This window comes from Belonocnema kinseyi, chromosome 5, assembly GCF_010883055.1.
Source record: "Belonocnema kinseyi isolate 2016_QV_RU_SX_M_011 chromosome 5, B_treatae_v1, whole genome shotgun sequence".
Lineage (NCBI taxonomy): Eukaryota > Metazoa > Arthropoda > Insecta > Hymenoptera > Cynipidae > Belonocnema > Belonocnema kinseyi.
Window position 1 is genome coordinate 61,642,052 of NC_046661.1, and position 22,253 is coordinate 61,664,304.

The 22,253-nt window shown below is 37.0% G+C and overlaps 1 protein-coding gene across 1 annotated transcript in view; it reads right to left on the minus strand.

The window, feature by feature from the left end:
- Positions 1-22,253, minus strand: part of LOC117172911 (periodic tryptophan protein 2 homolog) — a 272,846-nt gene that overhangs the window by 182,604 nt on the left and 67,989 nt on the right. The window contains exon 5 of the mRNA XM_033361205.1: positions 15,085-15,355. Coding sequence (XP_033217096.1) covers positions 15,085-15,355 — 271 coding nt within the window. The remainder of the gene's footprint in view (positions 1-15,084; positions 15,356-22,253) is intronic.

Below are 22,253 nucleotides of genomic sequence, written 5' to 3' on the forward strand. Positions count from 1 at the left end.
GCCGATTCCAGAGTGGTTGGTGGAAGGGCGCACAATACTCTTGCCGAAAATAGGCAACTTAGCTGACCCGAAGAACTACAGGCCAATAACTTGTCTGAACACACTATATAAGATATTCACAGCTATCCTAAATGACAGAATTGTTCGGGCAATTAAACCTATGTGGCAAGAAATGTATGAATAACGAGGCTCAAAGAAAGACGTAGCCGGATGTCGGGAGAACCTGCTCATCGATAGATGTATCTGTAAAGATGCAGCATTCTACCAGCGTGACCTATCGATGGTCTGGATTGATTATCGGAAAGCTTTCGATTCGACTTCCTATAGACTTATCATCTGTCTTTTGGAAATCTTAAAGGTTCATTGGCAAATAGTAAGGTGCATAGAGAGATTGATGCCGGTTTGGAACACCAGATTTACTATCTCATCCGGAAAAAATCGTGTGACAACTAACAAGGTCAACTTTCAGAGAGGTCTCTTTCAGGGCGACACCATGAGCCCACTCCTCTTTTGCCTTACATTATTGCCACTATCTCTAGCACTTCGCCATTCTGACAGGTACTTGTGCGGCAAACCTGCAGATCGAAAGTACAAGGTCACTCATGTATTTTACATGGACGATCTTAAGATCTATGCTAAAAACAAAGAGCAACTACATCTAGCTCTAGAGATTTTCGAACGATATACTAAGGAAATTGGAATGGAATTAGGGTTAGCCAAATGCGCCAAGGTTTACTTGAAGCGAGAAAAACTTAATGGCATCCCTGAAGATCCTGAGCTCGTTGATAGAAGCGCTATGCGACACCTTTGCGCTGGAGAGACTTATACATACCTGGGCGTGCCACAGAGCCACATTCAGGATGTGACATCTATAAAGGATACTCTCCGAAGCAGATACAAACGTCGCATCCGACTGATTTGGTTTTCCGAACTGTCGGCGAGGAACAAAGTACCTGCAACGAACATGCTTGCCGTCTCGGTAGTACTCTATTCATTTGGAGTAGTTCCATGGACGAAGAACGAGGTCAGATCCCTTGATATCGGGACAAGAAAGGTTATGCACATGAACAAAAGCATGCACCTTAAGTCTTCTGTTCCGCGACTGTACATCTCACGCCGTGAAGGTGGTCGCGGAATATTGAGTCTTGAATGTCTTCACAACAGGATTATTCTGGGTACAGCACATAGAGTTGCAAATGGAAGAGACCCTCTTCTTAAAATGGTCAGGAATCACGAAGAAGTGGGCAAAGGAGCGTTTCTGTACAAAGCAGCGGAGGAGGCTTCTGAAACACGCGGACTTGACTTCAGTATTAGGGGCGAGCAAAATGCATCAAATCTTATCTATCTCGAGCACTCACTCAATCGAGACCTTATACGGGAGTTGCAACGATTGTACCCGGAATATTCTGTTAAACTAATCGTCCTTATCATCGGCGCTCTTGGAAGTGCCAAGCTTTCACTTGATAATGGCCTAAAAATCATCCCTGCATGTCAAGAATATGATAAAACACTTGCGGGAAAAATGCAGAAGGCGGTAGTCCTTGGGTCGCTCCGTGTTCTTAGGGTGCACGAGGCTTTTGCTGGATCGCCGTACTGATTCCTTTACAGACTGTAACCACCTATCTCACGGTCTTGAGACGTGGTTGTGGCTGAAATTTTACCGCGATTTCGCTGGGAGCGGGTGCAATTTTCCAGATTAGCACCCGCTCCCGGCGAAATCCTGCGGTTGTCCTTATGACAATTTTTAAATTATATATCAACAAAGCTATCCGCGTAGAAATGAAGAAGCACCGAATGCATCACAGTCATTCGCTGATTGAAACGGTAGTTCTTCCACATGCAGAGAGTAGGGGCGCCCAGTTTAGAAAACGAAGATTACATCTTATATGGGGATGTGATATGTGATATGACATCGTGATGCGAGAGAAAAAAGTTGGGAGAGACTAACTCATCGACATTGCATCTATACAGTCAAGATCCAGAAGTATACCGAGCTAAGGCATGAAGAAAAGACAATTTGGAGCAATGTGAAACATACATCTATTCATCTTATTGAGATTTCGACTACAGGCAATGTGCATGTTAGATTCAATGAGCATCTTGAACATTTAGAAGTCAGTAAGATACTGGCAGCAGCTCAGAATGCGGTTTTATTAAGCATCTGTCGCGTAGTAAGAAATTTTCTAGACCATCGGGAAGCAATCGACTAAAGCTTATGGAGTGGCGGATGGTACCTCTAAGAAGACATCCAGAGGAGATTTTTGTCACCTCTTACGCTCTCGGCCGATGTGTATGGTATCATCAAGAAGCGGTAAGCAGCAGAACACCAGCTAAGCCTGCGGAGGATGTTTCTGTTGAGAAGCCATAGCCGATCACTTTCACAGGAATGTTACGGTAGCGCATCTACTTTCAAACGTATGATGAGTGCTTGATGCTGTGCCAACTCGAAAACGAGACAGGAGCGACCGCAACTTCTCAACACTGGATAGCCTTTCGCCAAAAATTTGTAGCGAATTTCCCTGAACTGAAAACACTAAATGAAGACGAGTTTTAACACTGAACGCATCAAATTATAGACAAGAACCTGCTCCCTAAAAGAACCATCAATCCAATAAGATCTGAATTTGAGACTGCATTCCGTTAGCAAATCCAATTTGCGCAGGCAAAAAGAGGATCAAGTGGACCCCGGAAATTAGAGAAGACGTGAACAGATGGAGCAGACAAATAGAATCACCGAATAAGGTCTAGCTGCTCAGCTAAGATCCATTACGCGACGCCAACTTATATCCGAGGTCGAAATAAGTAATATCGAAAAAGAGGTGCGACAATTACTATCATCAAAAAAGGGAGATGAGGTGGAAGAGGAAGTGAAAATGCCCGTGACACGAGGCGTTACGGTCGTCTCATGGTCGAAAGTCGTTATGCTTGTAGTCGCCAAAGCCTACCTCTGCTCCTCTTCAACTCATTGAAGAGCTCAATGAGGAAAGCCTGCGTCTCATGGTGTGTTTCGTTTACGCCATCCTAGAGTTCGCAGATTAAGAACCAGATGCACAATACGGTATGCCGAAATTTAAGTCTATAAATATTGTAAGGAAAACAAAGTTGTCTTCGAAGAACGAAACCGTGGTTGGAAAGATGAAGTTACGATTGACAGCCTACATCGACTACCTACAAGCGTTGCCCTCAATACTCCACGAATATTTACTTGAGGTCCTAAGACATATAAAACCTGTCTTCGCGTAATCCAATTTTTAGATCACGCTATACACACATGGTACACAAGGACTAAATGTTTTAGTCGTGGGGTGATGAGGGATACCCGGTGCTATAGCCCATAAAACGAGGAATCTTCCAAGGTGATTGATTCAGCGCACCATGCTTTTGCATAGCATTGAACCCACTGAGTTGGACACTCAACAACACATCCTATGTATTCAAAATAGAGATGGGAGTGGCTGAGATTCAGCTCACTCAACTCCTGTACATGGACAACATAAAAATGTATACAAGCTGAGAGTCAAAATTGAACAGCGTACTTAATAACTTGCTACAGTTCTTGAGACTGCTTTTTCGGATCAACATAGTCTGATTCTGGTGTACAGCCTCAGTCCGAAGAACATCACAATGGCAATTAACACCTATGCTATTCCTCTCCTAACATACTTCTTTGGTTCGGTCTCCTGGTCCGTGACTGACCTCAAGAAGCTTAACAAGATTACCCGCTTGAAAATGTGCCAGCACTGAATGTACCATGAGAGGACAGCTGTAAAGAGAATAGTTCTGCCACGCAAGCTCAACGACAGAGAGATCATTGACGTTTTCCCACTATGACTACATCTATAGAGTGAACCTGTATAATCTCCCAAAACTGGCAGCTGTACGATCCTTGCGTTGCAAGAATACACGCTCAGACACAATGATGTTGATGGGATCATTCAATCCTTACTGGGATAGGTCTATTCTGACTGACGCCTAGTCAGACATAATCGTACAGATATCCTAAGATATGCTCAACACGTATAAATAATAAACACAAGCATTCCCCTAAACAACCATATTAAGCTCCGATGCAGTGAGAAGATTCAAAAATATTCTGACGTCGTGATGCCCTGATCTCCTCAACTGGGAACGTTTATGCGAGGTGAGTTCAAATCTTGGAAGAGCTGGGGGCTTAAAATTCAATACAACTAATTCAGAAGGCAGTATTGTCGAACACATACTGTATCATCCGGTGTTTTCTAGGTCTGAACAGTGATCGAGACTAAAATGGCCTTGTACGGCCGCCCAGCTAACACAAAAGATGACTGTGAAAATCACATTTTTTATTTTTGCTATTAACTTTGGACCTTTTTTAGTACATGTCTATGCCTGTATGCGTTTTTGAAGTTATGTTTGTCTTTCGTCATCTAATGTGAATAAAAGAATATGTTCAATCATTGGTATCAGGCCTTGTCATTTCAAACATTTGATTGAAAAATAGGCTCCAAGTGCATGAAGATATGAGCATGCAGATGACGTATGCAAGAAATTAGAAAAAATATTAAACCGTGCTGCCTAAAAATTCAAAACCGAAAAATTGCATCCTGAAAAGAGAGTATCCGTTATATCAATTCAACAAAATTACTGGCCGTTTTATGAAAAGCAGAAGGAACGATTTTTAATGATTATTTCATTATTTTCTCATGTAAATTCTTTATTTTTGAAGACTAATCATTGCAAAATGATCACAAATAAAAACATAATGAACAGCGAAAGCGCTATTCTCTACCAACACAATTTCCTCACATGAATACCCGATGATTTGGACACACCGGGCGGTTGCACAAATAACAAGCCTCTTGGGCACAGAATATTTTTCAAAATAAAAATATTTTTCTAAAAAAATCCCTAAGTAACATGTGGGCTCGTGGACGACCCCCAGCCAAACGGCGACTGCTTCCAACTAATGCCGCAGTTAAAAAATCTACACAGCCACTTGCCAACGCTATAGATCGGAAGAAGAAATGTTTTACTAACCCTGGAGAGCTCCACAGAATTTAAATTCATAAAGGAGGCTTTGGTATAATCGCGCGAAAAAATTGGGGTCGCCCACGACCTCTAGGGTGCTGTAAGGGTTAAAAAAACTTTTACAATTTATTGAGTGTGTCATCAATTGGAGAAAATATTATTTTCTTTATACCTTGGTCGAAAGTGCATGCCTCCCGCATAGTTTTCGATGTTGGAAGTCTAAGATTTACCCATCGTTAAAGATACATGCGCGCCCTCTTTAATAGCTTTGCTGCTAGCAGTAGCAACTCGTACAAACGCCATTGTCATACGTCTATTCGTGTATCGGTTGTCTGCGTGCAAGTTTGTTGAACTGTAAAGTTATTGTGCCACACCCGAGCGTACTCAAGCGAGTCTCACGCAGCCGGTATTTAATATTATTGCACACAAAAATTATCTAATGTAATTTATAGTATGTTTTTCAAAGTGAAATTGTTTTTATAGTGATTTATTTAAATTATGTTAGTAAAAAAAATCTTGAAAAAACCCGGAAAAATGCAGTGGATGTCTAAAGTTGTTTGTTAACACATGTTATCTCAGCGTTTTCACTATGGTATTTTTGGCTCTCCTGAAAACTTGGAAAAAATGAGATAGCTGGTGTTGCCACTAGCGTGACGACATGCCGCTCTATGCTCACCTATTTTATCTTCAGTTAGTGATGATATCTACTGCTAAATGTCGCCACATGGTCTATTTTATCGAATTTAGTATGCTTATTTTGTGCTCAAATATTTTTTGGGGTAATTTTTACCCACAGTGCCAATTAAGGGTTAATCGAGTATTCTTGTATTTACTTTTCTCTTTCGATTAATTTTTCTCTTATTTGACGCCTGCCCCCGACCAGAAGCACTCGGTCCACTAGTGCTGCAAAAGTCGGGCAGGCGTCAAAAGCGAGAGGGAGAGAGATAGAAAGAGAGAGAGAACAAAAGTAAGAGCTTCACAATTCTCCGCGGAGGCGCTGCAGCGAGGAGAAAAGTAAAAACATGGCTGCGCTACGATGTGTAAGATACAAAACGTGTTTGCCCTGTTTTTAATAATGATCAAATGTACTTTCGACCAGATATAAAGAAAAATAGTATACTAATCAAAATTAAAACAACTTCTCAGACTTAAGAAGTCAAACTTTTTTCGATCGATCCAAATAGTTACCTTAATATGAACATTAGTTCAATTTTTCCGGTCTTACGATCAAATTTGGAATAAAAAGACAAGGAATAACCCGAGTGAATATTTTAATTGAAATAAATTCTTTTACATATTGCGACGTTTCGACCTCAATCTGTAGGTCATACTCAAGCAAATTATAACCAATAAAAAATTGTTATAAAAAGTTAGCTAATTTAAAAAAATTAACATTGCCGTAGAAAAAAATTATTATGAAAACAAAAGTCAATTTACCTTATATACAGTTTTAGAACATCAAACAGTTGTGTTTCGACGAAAACAGAGTGAGACAGCTTGATATCATTTCCGAATACATAATTTTTTTATTGCGAACCACGATAGTCAAACGACGGACAAACAGGTAATAGTGACAGGAAACTAAACTTGAGTTATTTTGGATATTTAGTACAGAGTTTTCAATATAGAGGGCCTAATTCAATTTTAGCGAAAATAGTGCGTCAAGGTATTTTGGAATTTTAGTATTCAATTTATTATATTATGGTGATGTTGAGTTACATTAAGTATTTCTGTTTTTAAATTAATGGAACAATTCTTATATTTATTAATGAAAATCGATTCTAAAATTCTACGTTTGTAAGTATTGTTTTCTTTTGCAAAAATCTTTATATTAGCAAAGACAAAATAAAAAAGTGATCAAAATTCCGCGAGTGTTGTGAAAAACCTGTGTTCGAATTGTCAATCCTGCAATCTCTTTTATGTTCAGCTCTTCTATATCAAAGATATAATATTTGTTAGAGAAGATAAAAGCAATATTTCAGTCACAGCTAATAGAAATGATTATAATAAAATCGTTGAAAACCTATTGCAAAATAACATACTATACAAAAAAGTTAACATCAGCTTAGTTCCAACCATTAAAAATAAATGCAATAATATTATATCAAGATTGGAAAATAAAAGGTATATAAATGAGAATTTAGCTTATCGTTTAAAAAATCATGGGAGTGTTGTTCAGGCTTATGTTCTTCCTAAAGTTCACAAACCTGACCTAAAATGGAGATTAATAGTGTCTTCCATAGGATGACCTACCTACAATTTAGCTAAATTTTTATCAAAAATTTAAAAACCTGTTTCTGGTACGACTCACTCTTTCGTTAAAGACAGTTGGGACTTTAAAGAAAAAATTAAGATTATTTCATGTATCCACCACCCACTCATTGTTATCTTTAGATGTGGTTTCTATGTTCGACAATATCCCGTTAGATTTCCTTTCTGAGTGCATAGAACAAAAATTACAAGTTTATAAAAATTTAACAAAAATATCTAATTCTGAAATTTTAATAGCTGTTAGAACAATATTTAATAATACTGTTTTCTCTTTCAACCAAAAGTTTTATGAGCTAATATCAGGCTGTCCTATGTGTTCTCCCCTATCTCCAGTTGCTGCCAATCTCGTTTTAGAGGATTTAGAAAATAGAGCTTTATCGAAATTAACTTTTAAACCACTTTTCTATAAAAGGTATGTGGACGACATATTCACTATAGTTCCCAATGACAAATTTCAAGAATTAATTAATACATTCAATAGTACAGAAGAATCCTTAAAATTTACTTTTGAATTGGAAAATAATAACACCTTAAATTATTTGGATATATCAATTAAAAAAAAAACTGAAAATGGAACTTTAATTACTAATTGGTACAAAAAATCTTCATGGTCAAGGCAATATCTAAATTATAATTCACACCATCAATTTAACCAAAAGGTTGGATCAATAAAAGGACTAGCAGATAGATGCATAAAACTAAGCGATTTCAATTTTAGAGAAGAAAATTTAAAAGATTTAAAAATTACATTATAACCAAATAATTATCCACTATCTTTAATAGAAAGTGTCATCAGAGAAAGAATAAACGAGATTTACAATAGTTCCAATAAACAAAATAAATGGTTAGATAATTACAAAATAAAATATGTTAGCAACAATCATACTTTGGAAAATTGTTTTATAAATAAGAAATATTCTGAAAAAATGGAAACTTTTTTAAACGTAGTTTACTTAATAAAATGCAATTTGAACAAAGGTTTGTCACAACACTCGTCGAATTTTCATCACTTTTTTTATTTTGACTTTGATAGTATAAAGATTTTAGCAAAAGAAAAGAACACTTACAAACGTAGAATTTTAGAATCGATTTTCATTAATAAATATAAGAATTGTTCCATTAATTTAAAAATAGAAATACTTAATTTACCTCAGCATTACCATAATATGATAAATTGACTAAAATTCCAAAATGCCTTGGCACGCTATTTTCGCTAAAATTGAATTAGGCCCTCGATATTGAAAACTCTGTACTAAATGTACAACATAACCCAAGTTTAGTTTCCTGCCACCATTATCAGTTTGTCCATCGCTAAAACTAACGTGGTTCGTTCAAGGGTTTTTTAAAAATGTGACTTTAATTATTGGGAGCCTCTTTTGTCTTTTTGAGCGTTTTTCCCAATTAGAAAATTATGTATTCGGAAATGATATGAAGCCGTCTCACTCTTTTTTCATCGAACCACAACTGTTTGATGTTCTAGAATTGTATATAAGGTAAATGGACTTTTGTTTTCATAATAATTTTTTTCTGCGACAATGTTAATTTTTTTTTAATTAGCTAACTTATTATAAAAATTTTGTATTATGTATAATTTGCCTGAGGACGACGTACAGATTAAGGTCGAAACGTCGCAAAACGCAAAAGAATTTATTTCAATTAAAATATTGACTCGGATTATTCCTTGTATTTTTAATCCAAACTTGATCGTAAGACCGGAAATATTGAAGTAATGTTCAAATGAAGTTAAAAATAGTATACACCATACAAGCATGAAATTAAAAGCCCAGCACTGAGCGATATATTGCCCTCGGCGTCGCCTCGGGCATCATCGCACAGTGCAGGAATTTTTATTTCCTGCCTTTGTAGTGTAATATACTATTTTTTACGATTTACAGGGAAAAAATTGCTTAACAAATTAAGTTTTCTTCACAAAGTACTAAATATGCGGAAAAAAATAATTTAATTTATAATAATGAAATATAACTTAATAATAAAAGTCAGACTTATATATACAATACTTGGAAACACTCTACTTATGGATTAAAGATGATTAAAGAAAAACCGTCTATCGCGTGAATTTTGAAGAAATATGCAGTGTAAATGCAGAAAAGTTCTTTATTCCCTACAGATTTATATTATTACTCCAAGTATTAACCAATTTTCAAGAACCTTTTTTTCATTTCTTGTAATTATATAAATATATTTATTTTGTTAAATGAAATAGAATTAATAATAGATTTCATAACATCAGTATTTTCTAACTGGTCGAAATCTCATAACAATGCCCAGGTACATTCGTTCCGGAGGATTCGACTCGCTCTGGAGTGTCTGCTGACTGAAGTTCGAAGAGGATGAACAGACTTCGTGGAAATTCAAAGTTAGCTAACACTGAGCGCTACTGTTATTGTTTCCTATTTTGATTATTAAACAAAATATAAAGATTTTATCAAAAAACGGGCTTCGCTTGCTTCGAGATATAGTTATTTAGACGAGGTTTGCATAAGTTAGACAAAAATATTCAACCGTGATTTCTCAAAATTCAGAACCGATTGCCATTCTAATAAAGGGCCTTGACCCTTCGTCTGCATGGTGAATTACACATACGCCGTCTGCAACGTAGTTCTTTCATGTCCATGAGGTTTTTCTCAATGTTATTTTTATTATTAATATCTGGCAAAATTCACAGTTATTATCCTGAGTCTATAGAATAAGTTACAAAAATATATTTTGCTATTGCCAACTTTATCTTTTTAAACAATTAATTAGTCAATCACATGTTTTAGAAAAATGGAAAGTTACTGTGCCATAAAAGACCCACCATGCGAACATAGGGTTAAATTCAAGTTTTAAAATTCAAAATGTCCGATACAATATAGCGCACTAAAAACTTCCAAAATGTATCAATTTCTGTAAAAATCAGTACCTCGGAATTGTTTGGGTTCTGATTCCGAATCTTAGGTCAGATTTTCTTCATAGGAAATGACCGATCCAATATGATGGACAAAAAAGTCGAAAAATCTATACCATTTTAGTGGAGATCAGTAACCAGGGTTTTTCAGTCACTTATTACGAATTTTTAGTTAGATTTTCAAAGTTCAAAATGACTAATGTGACGTCAATGTTTAGGTTACATACACTTACTTTGGAAAAAGGGATACCTAATGAGGGGGGGGGGGGATGTCAGAAAATTTGTTACGTCATACTTGACCAGTGCCTCATCAGCGTTCCACAAAAAAAAACTGGTACTGGTTTTCACAAACATTTATAATTTTTTAAACATTTTCGTTTGTCACATTTGATCGGCTATTTTTTAAGATTAAAATACGGCCTGCGATTCGAAATCAGAGCCCCAAATCATCCCGAGGTACGGATTTTTACAAATATTCATAAATTTTCCATGTTTTTCATTCGGCCCTATTTGATGGACCATTTTGAATTTTATTTCTACTAACATGCATACCCTTTTTCATAATTTGAACACACATATTGGATCGGCAACTCGTACATTAACACGAAGTCAACAATGCTGTGGCATTTCTATACCATGCCGCAGATAGGGCCATAGAAGAGCTTGGTCTCCCATTTGATTTCAGCCTCTTCATGGTAAATTCTACAGCATTATACATTTACAAAACCTAGCGATGGGTCTGTCTAACATGTCTCTTAAGTCTGCTAGATTGAGATCGGAGACTAATGGATATCTTTTTGCCTGACAAGGCGGCGTTATAGGCACCTTAGTTTACCGCAAACGCACAATAGATCCACTTGTAGGCGATGCCAACTGCTGAGTACGCTAGCAAGAGCCAGAAATACTTGGACATGTTCTAAGTGGATACTGAAAGTATGCATGCTACAGTTACATATAGAGCCACAATGTAGCTCTAAAAGTTTTATAATAAGATCTTCGAATCCTTTGTAGCGAATGATCAGTGTAAGATGTACTGGAAGTTCTCATTCTCGACCACACAACGTATCAGCACTACAAAGTCTGATTTTGTCCTCTAAGATCTGAAGACGAAGATAATTTACGCAGTGGAATTCTTGGCACCAGCCGATCGTAATATCGCAGTAAAGGAAGAAGAAAAATACACTCAACAAGATTTCGGCTTTCCAGCTTCAGGCTCAGTCCATCCCGAGTTTGATGCAAAAGGCTGTTCTTCTAGGATCACTTCATTTGATCCGTCAACGCTGTTCTTGTAACTGTAACTCTATACAAATATCCAGAAGTGAATTCTTCATCTCCAACTCTCTCATGTGCCACCTAAGTTCATTCGTGGCAAGAGACCAGACTCCAAGGAACAGTGCTGTACGAAGTCTCTTGCGTCAATTTCCCGCTCTTGTTTAGCTTCTAGGACAGAAGGAGCAGGAGTGGGAAACGTTTGCGTTCCGGTTGCGTAGGGATTGGCTGATTTAAGTCACTATGATAATAGCTTTAGGAGCCTGCACGTTTTCATAATTAAAATAATTTCAGATTTTATTTTTTAACATGTTAGATGTTAAATTCAAACATCTGAAATTACAAGGAACTTTATTGACACTAATATGTCAATTACCTAAGATTTTAAAATATAACATCTGATATATTAAATTTTAATATTTTAGATGATAGGAACGCTAATATCTTCCGTAATTTACCAGTAATAAATATATCCTATATTAAATAAAATAGTACAGATGTTTTATGACAATAGCTAGATATTGTGTGACAATATCAAAAAATTTAGTATCTATATCGTATTATCCATTTTGCTCTGTATATTATACACACAGTCGCAAGCACAGTGCGCCAAAAATGGTTCTAGTTTTCTCTAAAAATAGGCTAGAAATGGTCAACTTTGCAGGGGTCTTCAGCGAGAGAAAATGGTGGCATTTTTACTCCCAAGCCAAGTGCTTCATTGCCACCACCACATATCTCTACACAGCTGTAAGAGTTCGGAGACGTGGTTACCCTCATGTCACAGAGTAGGGTTCTCAGCATCGGAGTGATACTTACTACGAAGGTCCTTTTGGGGTGACTGAGTTCGCAAATGATTTCTTTTTTAATAATGTTACTTATAAACCTCAGGATGAAAAACAATTTGCTCTACGTTTTGAAGCCAAAATGATAGGCAAAATATTTATTTGTCACAGAACAAAGATTAATTTAATAATCATTAAGTAATGAATCATACTTAAAGTATTTACAGAAAAAAGCATGATATGGTGCAAAATATATATTTATAAAAATATGCATCATATTATTATATTTTATTTTACATATACGTGTAAAATGGCTTATTTCACGCTTGTTTAGCGTTCGATAAGTGCCATATTGCCCATGGATTCCATTAAGGTCCGCCAGCAATCATTATTTCACGCCTTCCTTCCTACATAAATAAGCCACTTTACATGTACATGCAAAATAAAATAGTATGCGCAACAAGTATGGTAAGTTGGCAATGGCCGATTAGTGCGGCGTTGGACGCACGGGCGAAGCGAGTCGGGGGCCTGCATGGATTACCCTCAAGCACTGTGGAATCCAGGCGAGGTCTCTCAGCGCAACGACATGCTAATCCATAGGGGTCCAACATGGGGTTCCCGCATGTATCCCTCATAGTTGCCATCATGAAAGCCCTCGTGGTATTTTTTGCCAGTGCTGACACCTACACTGACATATCTCTGGGAGTTTAACACTATTTTGTACTGGGCTGTCAGTGTTAGGGCCAGCACTGGATATCGCTATTGGCGCAGTACTACCCCAATAGAAAATTCACTATGGGCGGAGTACTGTGTCAGTGCTAACTAGTACCTTACTGCTATACTCTAACGATATGATAAAAAAGTTATTAAAAAATATATATATTAATTGATTGAGAGTATTTTGACTGCAAATATTAATAGTCCTGTTTAGAGTAATTACATATATTACATTTAAAAAAATTATATTACAAATAAAATTTCTAATGCTACGAGGTATCGAACCTACATATCCTATACCTAAATCTATCGCATAACTGTCGGGAGTGCTAACCACTGCGCTAAACCGATAAGTTGAAACTCGGTGAAAAAGCCTTCCTCATAAACTACAGTTCAGAAAAGTGTCCCAAATTTTAAGTTCTCTATTTCTAATTATTTATTATTGTAAGAAATTATGTAAATATAAAATAAACGAATTGTTAACAGGAATATAAATAATATAATTATTAAATAAATAATTTAAATCGATTACAATTTTTTTTCTCGTATTATTTCGTTTTTTCCCGTTGTAGAATACTTTACAACTTTTTATAATGGCAGGAAATGTAATTTTTTATGAACATTAAAATTTTTAAACGACGGAACTCAGAAATGTGATCGTGAATTTTGACAATTTCTTAATAATAACATTTTTTAAACTTTCGTGTAGGTTTGATTTTTAGGTGTTTTGTACTATTTTACAACGTTTAAGAATGAAACAAAATGTCAATATTTGTGAGCATTTACAGTTTTGCATAAAAATGGAACTTAGCATTTTTTTTCTTTGAAAAAAGCAGGATAAAAGTTGTTTTTGGGATAGTTGTGTGTATAGTTTTTTGAATTTTTAGAACGCACTAACCATACTTTTAAACGTATTTTTTATGTTCATTTTTTAGGGTATAAAATATTCAGCCTTCCGACTTAAAAACTTTAATCCTTGATCTGTAAGGGCAACCGAGCTCGGACCCCTGCGGGGGCCCTTTTAATCTTATATAATATCAGAGTTCGAATTCAAGAAACTGTTTGTAAGTTACTGTTTGTAAGTCTGAACTCCTGAAAACTTAAAATTTGTGGTGTCAAAAAAATTTTCGCCCTTTGGACTGAGAAATTTTAATCGTTGATCCGTGAGGGCAACCAAGCTGAGCCCTCGGCGGGGGCCCTCGTGGAATTTCCACGAGTGGAACATCCATGCGGGTCGCCGCCGGGGCCCTCATTTTAAGAGGCCTCAGCGGGGTTTTTTCACACGAACAATGTAATTTCTTAATCAATAATATTGATTTTATATTACTTGCACAAATAGAACAAAGCATGACATGCTAAGTAACATATGTGACGTGGAATTAAGAAACCAGGCTTATCGAATAAAAAATCCCATTCGTACACGATTAAAATTGAATTTTCTGGAGCACAATGTTGTGAGGTGCTTTTCTTCACATCTAATACGTTTGGTTCGGTTGAGCACTATTCGATGCGCGCGATTAGACCGTTTTTCCTGGTCATTTTTTTATAATTAATACAAATAAGGAACGCTCAACTGTTTAGTATGAGAGCCCTTTGCTTGTAGATTAAGAGGAGGTATTTAAATATAATATTATGTAAATTTTGATAAATATGTGCTTCACCACATGTTACGCGTTTCTCTGTCAATTCTTTAAGTTTAACTCATTACATAATAATTAACAAAGCCATATTTCTTCTGCAACAAATAAACATTTTACTTATCATTTCGGGATCAAAATGTAGATAAATGTAATGAGGTTTATTAAAAATACAATAAATGCTAAACTCAGTCACCCTAAAGATCTCTGGTAGAAAGTATTACTCCAATAGTGGTGATGAAAACGAAACATGTGGTTCGACAGTAAAAATGCCCAAATATCTCTTCACTGAAGAGGACTATATTAGAGGTAGACTATTGTTCTTTTTTTGGAATTACTGAAAGCTCAGCGTACTTTCACTAATCTCTGAAACATTTTTTCATACACATTACATCACTTTATGAAATAAAGAATAAGAAACTGTTAAAATCAAATATAATAAATCATTTGAAAAATATATTGTAAAAATTGATCGATTTTTATTTTATCATACCTACTTATCGTGGTGAAATCATAATTGTCCTTTTCAAAATAGCAACCTACAATTACGTTGGAATGACCAGGAAAAGTGCATCTATTTACGTTGATCCACTTGTTCAAACTGTACAATCTGATTGACGAGTCTTTTGACCCAACTGCTAACAGCTTTGAATCGAACGACCACTCAATACAAGACGTATCATCTTTGCCTTCAGTGAAGACCCGTTCCATGACAAAAGGATTATATTCCCCTGATTGCAAACCAGGTGCAATGAATACATATACTGCAAAAAAAAAGGAAACATTACTTTTGCATGTTACACAAGTAATTATAATTTTTAACTTTCCGTTGTCCATTTTAAAAACAGACAATTTTATCACATTTAATAATATATTATTAAAAGTTTGTCATAAGCACAACCGCAAGATTTCGTCGAGAGCGGGTGCTAATCTGAAAAACTGCACCTGATCCCAGCCAAATAGCGGTAAAATTACAGCCATAACCACGTCTCACGACCGCCAGATAGGTGGTTACAGTCTTTAACGGAATTTGTCATAAGCACAACCACAAGATTTCGCCGGGAGCGGGTGCTAATTTTAAAAACTGCACCTGATCCCAGCCAAATAGCGGTAAAATTACAGCCATAACCACGTCTCACGACCGTCAGATAAGTGGTTACAGTCTTTAGCGGAATCAATACGACGATCCAGGAAAAAGCTCGTGCACCCTGAGGACACAGAGCGATCCAAGGACGACCGCCTTCTGCATTTTTCCCACAAGTGTTTTAACATATTGTATACACGCAGGGATGCTTTTAGGCTATTAACCAATGACAGTTTGGCATACACAAGAGCACCGATGATAAGGACGATTAGTTTAACAGAATATTCCAAGTACAATCGTTGCAGCTCCCTTCAAAGGTCTCTATACCTCTCTTTCTTTTTATTCTCCTTGGTTACGATGTTTTTGTCAGCTGGAGCCGAAAATTCGATAACACAAATGGTTCGCTTCTCGAAGTCAGATAGTATTCGTAGTCTCTCAAAAATATGCTGCCTGATGGTCAGCAGCTTTGACTTGTTAAGTGTGTGATGACGGGCCCGGAGTTCGCGCGCGAACTTTCGAAGCTTAGCGGTAAAATTCCTGCCAGTTGTGATGTAGTCAATCACACACAGAATGCGGGACGCGTACTATCTTGCCAGCCTATCTTTATTGCGAGTTGATGTATTCGTCTTTTAGTCTTATGATCAACCGTTGGTTTTGTTTTAATGTTCGCATCGGTCAAAGCTCTCGCTGCATTATACAAGCAATAATTGATAGCCCAGAGGTCGAATTCTTCGGCAAAATGTCCACGAAGCTCGTCATCCATTTCAGCCAGATTTTTAGGCTTGTTCTAGCTGCGGTAGAGTAGGCGTTCCGCTTACATAGCACCATTTTCGGAGTAGTTCTGCATGGTTTCGCAGCCATGTAACCCCTGAGGGGCCACACTCGCATCGCATCACTCTAGCAAGTCGTGAGTCAGTCACTTCGTCCACCTAAAGGTCCCGAGATTCCGCCGATCCATCGCATTTAATCTATTTTCATTGGCTCCCCTAGCTCTAGAGTGGTCGGCATTGTAGGATGACCCACTGTCGGGAGCCCTATGCGTTCTCTTATTTTGAACCGGACTTACTACAACTATGTTTGGTGTTGTCATTGTTGTTCCCATGAGAAGCTAGGGAAAGTTCGTTCATCCTTTTAGAGCCCCACCTGCAATGATAAGGCTGCGTACTCTGAGAGGTCGCCCGGTATCCCAGAGTCACCGTTCTAGACAGCTTTCCCAGGTGCCATTCAGCTTTCGGCACGGTTTTCATACCTCTGCTTGGGGTTTAATTCCTTCGTGACCACCCTTGGACAATTGTCCGCGACTGCCTATTCATTTTTGTATCCATATTCAGCAGAAACTCTTGGTAAAGTGACCCTCTATCCGCAACAGAACGCACAGGGCTCCCGACAATGGGTCGGCCAACAATGCAGACCAATCTAGAGCTGGGGGAGTCAATGAAATAGGATTCAATGCAATGGATTGGCGGAATCTCGGGACCTTTAGGTGGACGAAGCGACTGAGTCACGACTTGTTAGAGTGCTACGATGCGAGTGTGGCCCCTGAACGGGGTTACATGACACGGCTGCATGCTCTGTGGTGCAAGAAACATCCGGAGTTATCGCACTTTCCGCAGCAACGTCTACACAACTATGCCGAACTACTCAGAAAAAGGGGCTATGTAAGCGGAACGCCTACTCTACCACAGCTAGAACAAGCCGGCAACAGAGAAAGAGAGGCGACACTAAGACCAACCTCGGGCAGGCATCCAATAGAGGAAGAGCGATGCTTTCTGACCCGGAGAAACATCAAAACCAAGGATTCTCTCAAGCCTAAAGATTTGGCTGAAATGGATGACGAGCTTCGTGGACATTTTTCCGTAGAATCCGAACTCTGGGCCATCAATTATTGTGTGTATAATGCAGCGAGATATTTGGCTGATGCGAATACTAAGAGAAGTCTAGAGCGAAGGGAGAGGTGGTTCCGAGAAAATCAATAGTTTCTCTCTGATCCATTTCTACTCTTCCAAGACCCTCATTTACTGACGACCACTCGCCCAAACCAGAGGAGGTCGAAGTATTTGGAGAGAAGTCTACGAAGTGCAGCATAGAGTGGACGATGACTCAGAAGCATTTGGCCCGTATCTTCACCTCATATTTAAAGTCGGAAGAGCCGATTCTGCAGTGGTTGGTGGAATGGCGTACAATACTCCTGCCGAAAATAGGCAACTCAGCTGACCCGAAGAATTACAGGTCAATCACTTGTCTGAACAAACTGTATAAGATATTCACAGCTATCCTAAATGATAGGATTGTTCGAACAATTGAACCTGTGTGTCAAGAAATGTATGTACAACGAGGCTCCAAGAGAGGCGTAGCGGGAAGTCGGGAGAACCTGCTTATCGCTAGATGTGTCTGCAAAGATGCAGCATTCTACCAGCGTGACCTATCGACGGCCTAGATTGATTATCGGAAAGCTTTCGATTCGAACTCCCATAGAATTATCATCTGTTTTTGGAAAGCTTAAAGGTTCATCCGCAAATCGTTAGGTACATAGAGAGATTGATGCTGCTTTGGAAATCCAAATTTACTATCTTATCTGGAAAAAAATCATGTGAAAACTAACAAGGTCACATTTCAGATAGGTGTCTTTCAAGGCTACATCATGCATGGTCGAAGAACGAGCTCAGATCCTTTAATATCGGGACGAGAAAGGTTATGCACATGAACAAAAGCTTCCATCTTAAGCCTTCTGTTCCGTGACTGTGAATCTCACGCCGTCAAGGTGGTCGCGGAATATTTAGTTTTGAATATCTTCACAACAGGATTATTCTGGATACAGCACATAGAGTCGCAAATGGAAGAGACCCTCTTCTTAAAATGGTCAGGATTCACGAAGAAGTAGACAAAGGAGCGTTTCTGTACAAAGCAGCGGAGGAGGCTGCTGAAAAACTCGGACTTAACTTCAGTATTAGGGGTGAGAAAAAGGCATCAAATCTTATCTATCTCGAGTACTCCCTCCTGAAAGCCCGAATTAAGAAAGAACAAAAGAAAAACTTTCGTGAACAGCTCATCGATAAAAGGATGCACGGTATCTTCCACAGAAATGTGAAGGATCAGTCAATGTCTTGTGAGCTAACGTTTGCTTTCCTTAAATCGTCCGGATTGAAGTCTGGTACGGAGGGTTTCATCTTTGCATGCCAAGACGTTGTCATTTCCACCTTAACATACCGTTGCCACATTTTGAGCCAAGACATTCCTGATGATAGCTGCAGGGCGTGCCATGCACACCCCGAGCATTTAGCTCACATACTATCTAGTTGTCCAACTCACGCGGGAACGACCTACATTCAAAGGTACAATGCGGCACTAAGAGTGCTTTATTACCATCTCTGTCCCTTTTACGGCATTAACCTTAATACCGCTCCTCTAAATTCTCCTGGGGAAATCGAGTCAATTGACGAGAATGGGAAGTGCCGCATATACTGGAACTTTATATTCTCGACAATTGTATCTGTTGCTCACTCGAGGCCTGACATGGTTCTTCTTGACTTCGAGAAGCGAACCATGTTCGTTATCGAATTTTCGGCACCAGCTGACAAAAACATCATAGCCAGGGAGAATGAAAAGAAAGAGAAGGTACAGAGACCTTATAAGGGAGTTGCAACGAGTTTACCCGGAATATTCTGTTAAACAAATCGTCCTTATCATCGGCGCTCTTAGAGGTGCTAAGTTTTCACTCGTTAATAGCCTGAAAAGCATCCCTGCGTGCCAACAATATGCTAAAACACTTGCGCGAAAATGCACGCTTGGAGCAGGTGAAATTTTTCAGATTAGCACCCGCTCCCGGCGAAATCCTGCGGTTGTCCTTATGACAAATTTTTAATTATGTATATATATATAACATTTTTCATACGGACAACCATAGGATTTCGTCGGGAGCGGGTGTTAATCTGAAAAACTGCATCCGCTCCCAGCGAAATCGCGGAAAAATTTCAGTCACAACCACGCCTCAGGACCGTGAGATAGGTGGTTACAGTTTGTATCGGATATATATACATATACATATATATATATATAGACATACATACACAATTTTATAAACACATTGACAGGAAAGACAGTAAGGTGGAAAGGGATATACGGGACTGGGCGAAGGATACAAAAGTGGGTAATGAAAAGGATAGTATTAGAGCTATATCGGAAACTTTACTCTACCTTACAGACTTTTAGTTAAATTCCATCAGGAATGACAATAAGACAGAAAAACATAGACGGAAATGGGCGCAGGATACAGAAATCGATATTGAAAGAGATAGTATTATAAGTATATTGGCAAATAGGTCGAAAAAGATAGATGGGAATTTGCAAAGAAATATGCAGGCATGGAGAAAGAGAAAATAAAAGAGATAGGCATACATCTGGATTAAACAGGAGATAGGAAAAGATATAGGTGGATAGGCGAATGATAGATAGTGATAGAGTAGTGAAGAGTAAACGAGAAATAAGCAAACGTACAATGACAAGGAGATGGAGAAAGATAAAGATAGGAAGAAATACAGTCGAGCCTCTTAATAGGGGGCTTCTCGGGGCTGTAGGGGAAATTTTTCTCGGAAGCGCGCTACCCCCACCAACGTCCTCTGCACCTCGAGACTTTTGCAAGTTCTGCCTCTGAGTAAGGCCCTCTTTGCTGCATAGAATATATATGGTACAGTGGGAGCTATATACATTAGGGTGGTCGAAAAATACATTGCAATATTTCTTTTACTGTAGAGAGCAAGACTGCCACAAAAAATTTTCCATTTTTAAAAATTAATATGGAGAAATTTTGGATTTTCGAAAAAAAAGAACTTACACTTCGGAGTTTAATCGAAACGTGCCAAGTTTTTAAGGATTGAAGAGGAGTTTCGACGAAATAAAACCATACTAATAACTTTTATTCCCCCCCACATATGACCCAAGGCTAAAAAAACTACATTTTTACGTATTATTGTTAATTGTCAGCAATTTCTGTCATGTTTTTTCATAAAAATAATTACTAATCGACAACTAAACTAGTAAATTTGGTTAAAGACATGATGTAAACAATTCATCATGTTTTATTATCAAAATTTCTGAAAATTGAGTCAGGGATGTCCCCTTTTTTCTACAATTGCTATCCTATGCTACTTTTTATAGAATAATTACATAACTAACTGGCACTGCTGGTATCAATATACGTAACTGGCACACCAGTTAATTAATACCCCAACGCGTTCAAATGAGTTTTGCGCAGCCGGTATCTAATATTTTTGCACAAAAAAATTGTATAATATAGTTTAGGGTATGTTTTTGAAAGACAAATCAGTTTTATAGCTATTTATATAAATTAAAATAGTAAAAAAATTGGTAAAAACCCCGGAAAGTCAGTTTTTTACTTAAAAAATCATAAAACACGTAATTTTAAATATTTTTAGCTAAAAATGTATGGGCGCATGCTTGAGATACTATATTTAAAGAAAAAATACTGTGATATTGATGCTTCCCGAAAAGGTATTCATTTTGCAAAATGAAGCTTCAATTTTTTGGTAAAATCATATATAATATTTTTCAATATTCAAATTAATTTATTTTTATTTAATCTATATAATATATGATATTTATAATATTATATAATATTTATTTATATATAATTTATTGTTATGTAAGTGCACCAAAATAGTTACAAATGAAAGAAAAGAGTAAAAAGAAACATAAATAAAAGTTTTTTAAACTGACTGCCGCTCTATGCTCACCTATTATATCTTCAGTCAGTGATCTCAACTACTGGTAAGTATCGCCACATGGTCCATTTTATTGGATTTAGTACGCTTATTTTGAGCTCAAAAATCGTTGAGGGTATTTTTACCCACAGTGCCAGTTAAGGATTAATCATAAAATTTGTATTTTTAGAAGATTTGCAATTTTAAACAAATTCGAAAAAAATACATATATTCATTGTATAAACAATAACATGCAGCTTTTAGCAGAATTTAATACTCAAAATCATTTAATATTATGCTTCATTCATAAAATACGATTTTTACACAATTTAAAAAAAAATTTGTTTAAGCAAACTTAGTTTGTTTAAACAATTGAGAAATGATTAATATATTCTTTCTATGCACTATACAGTTAGAAACAAATAGAATTTTTGTAATTCATTAGAAGAAATGTATAATTATTATGTAATTATTCAACAAAAAGTAGCATTGGATACCAAATTTAAAAAAAAGTGGAAATCTCTGGCTCAATCTTTATCTTTTCTAAATAAAAACAATTATTTATATAATTTCTAATATTTTTGAAAGAATGTAATACTACAAACAATGACTGACTTTTACATTTCATTAAAAAAATACGATTTTTTTTACATTTTCCAGAAAAAATAATTGTTTAAATAAGTTACAGTTGTTTAAACAATTAAAAATTGTTTTAAAAGCCATGGGAGATGTATTAATTTTCATTTAATTATTATTTTTATGAAAAAACATGACAGAAATTTCTGAAAATTAACAATAATACGAAAAATGTAATTTTTTTAATTCTTGGGTCATATTTGGTGCGCTGTGCGGGGGGGGGGG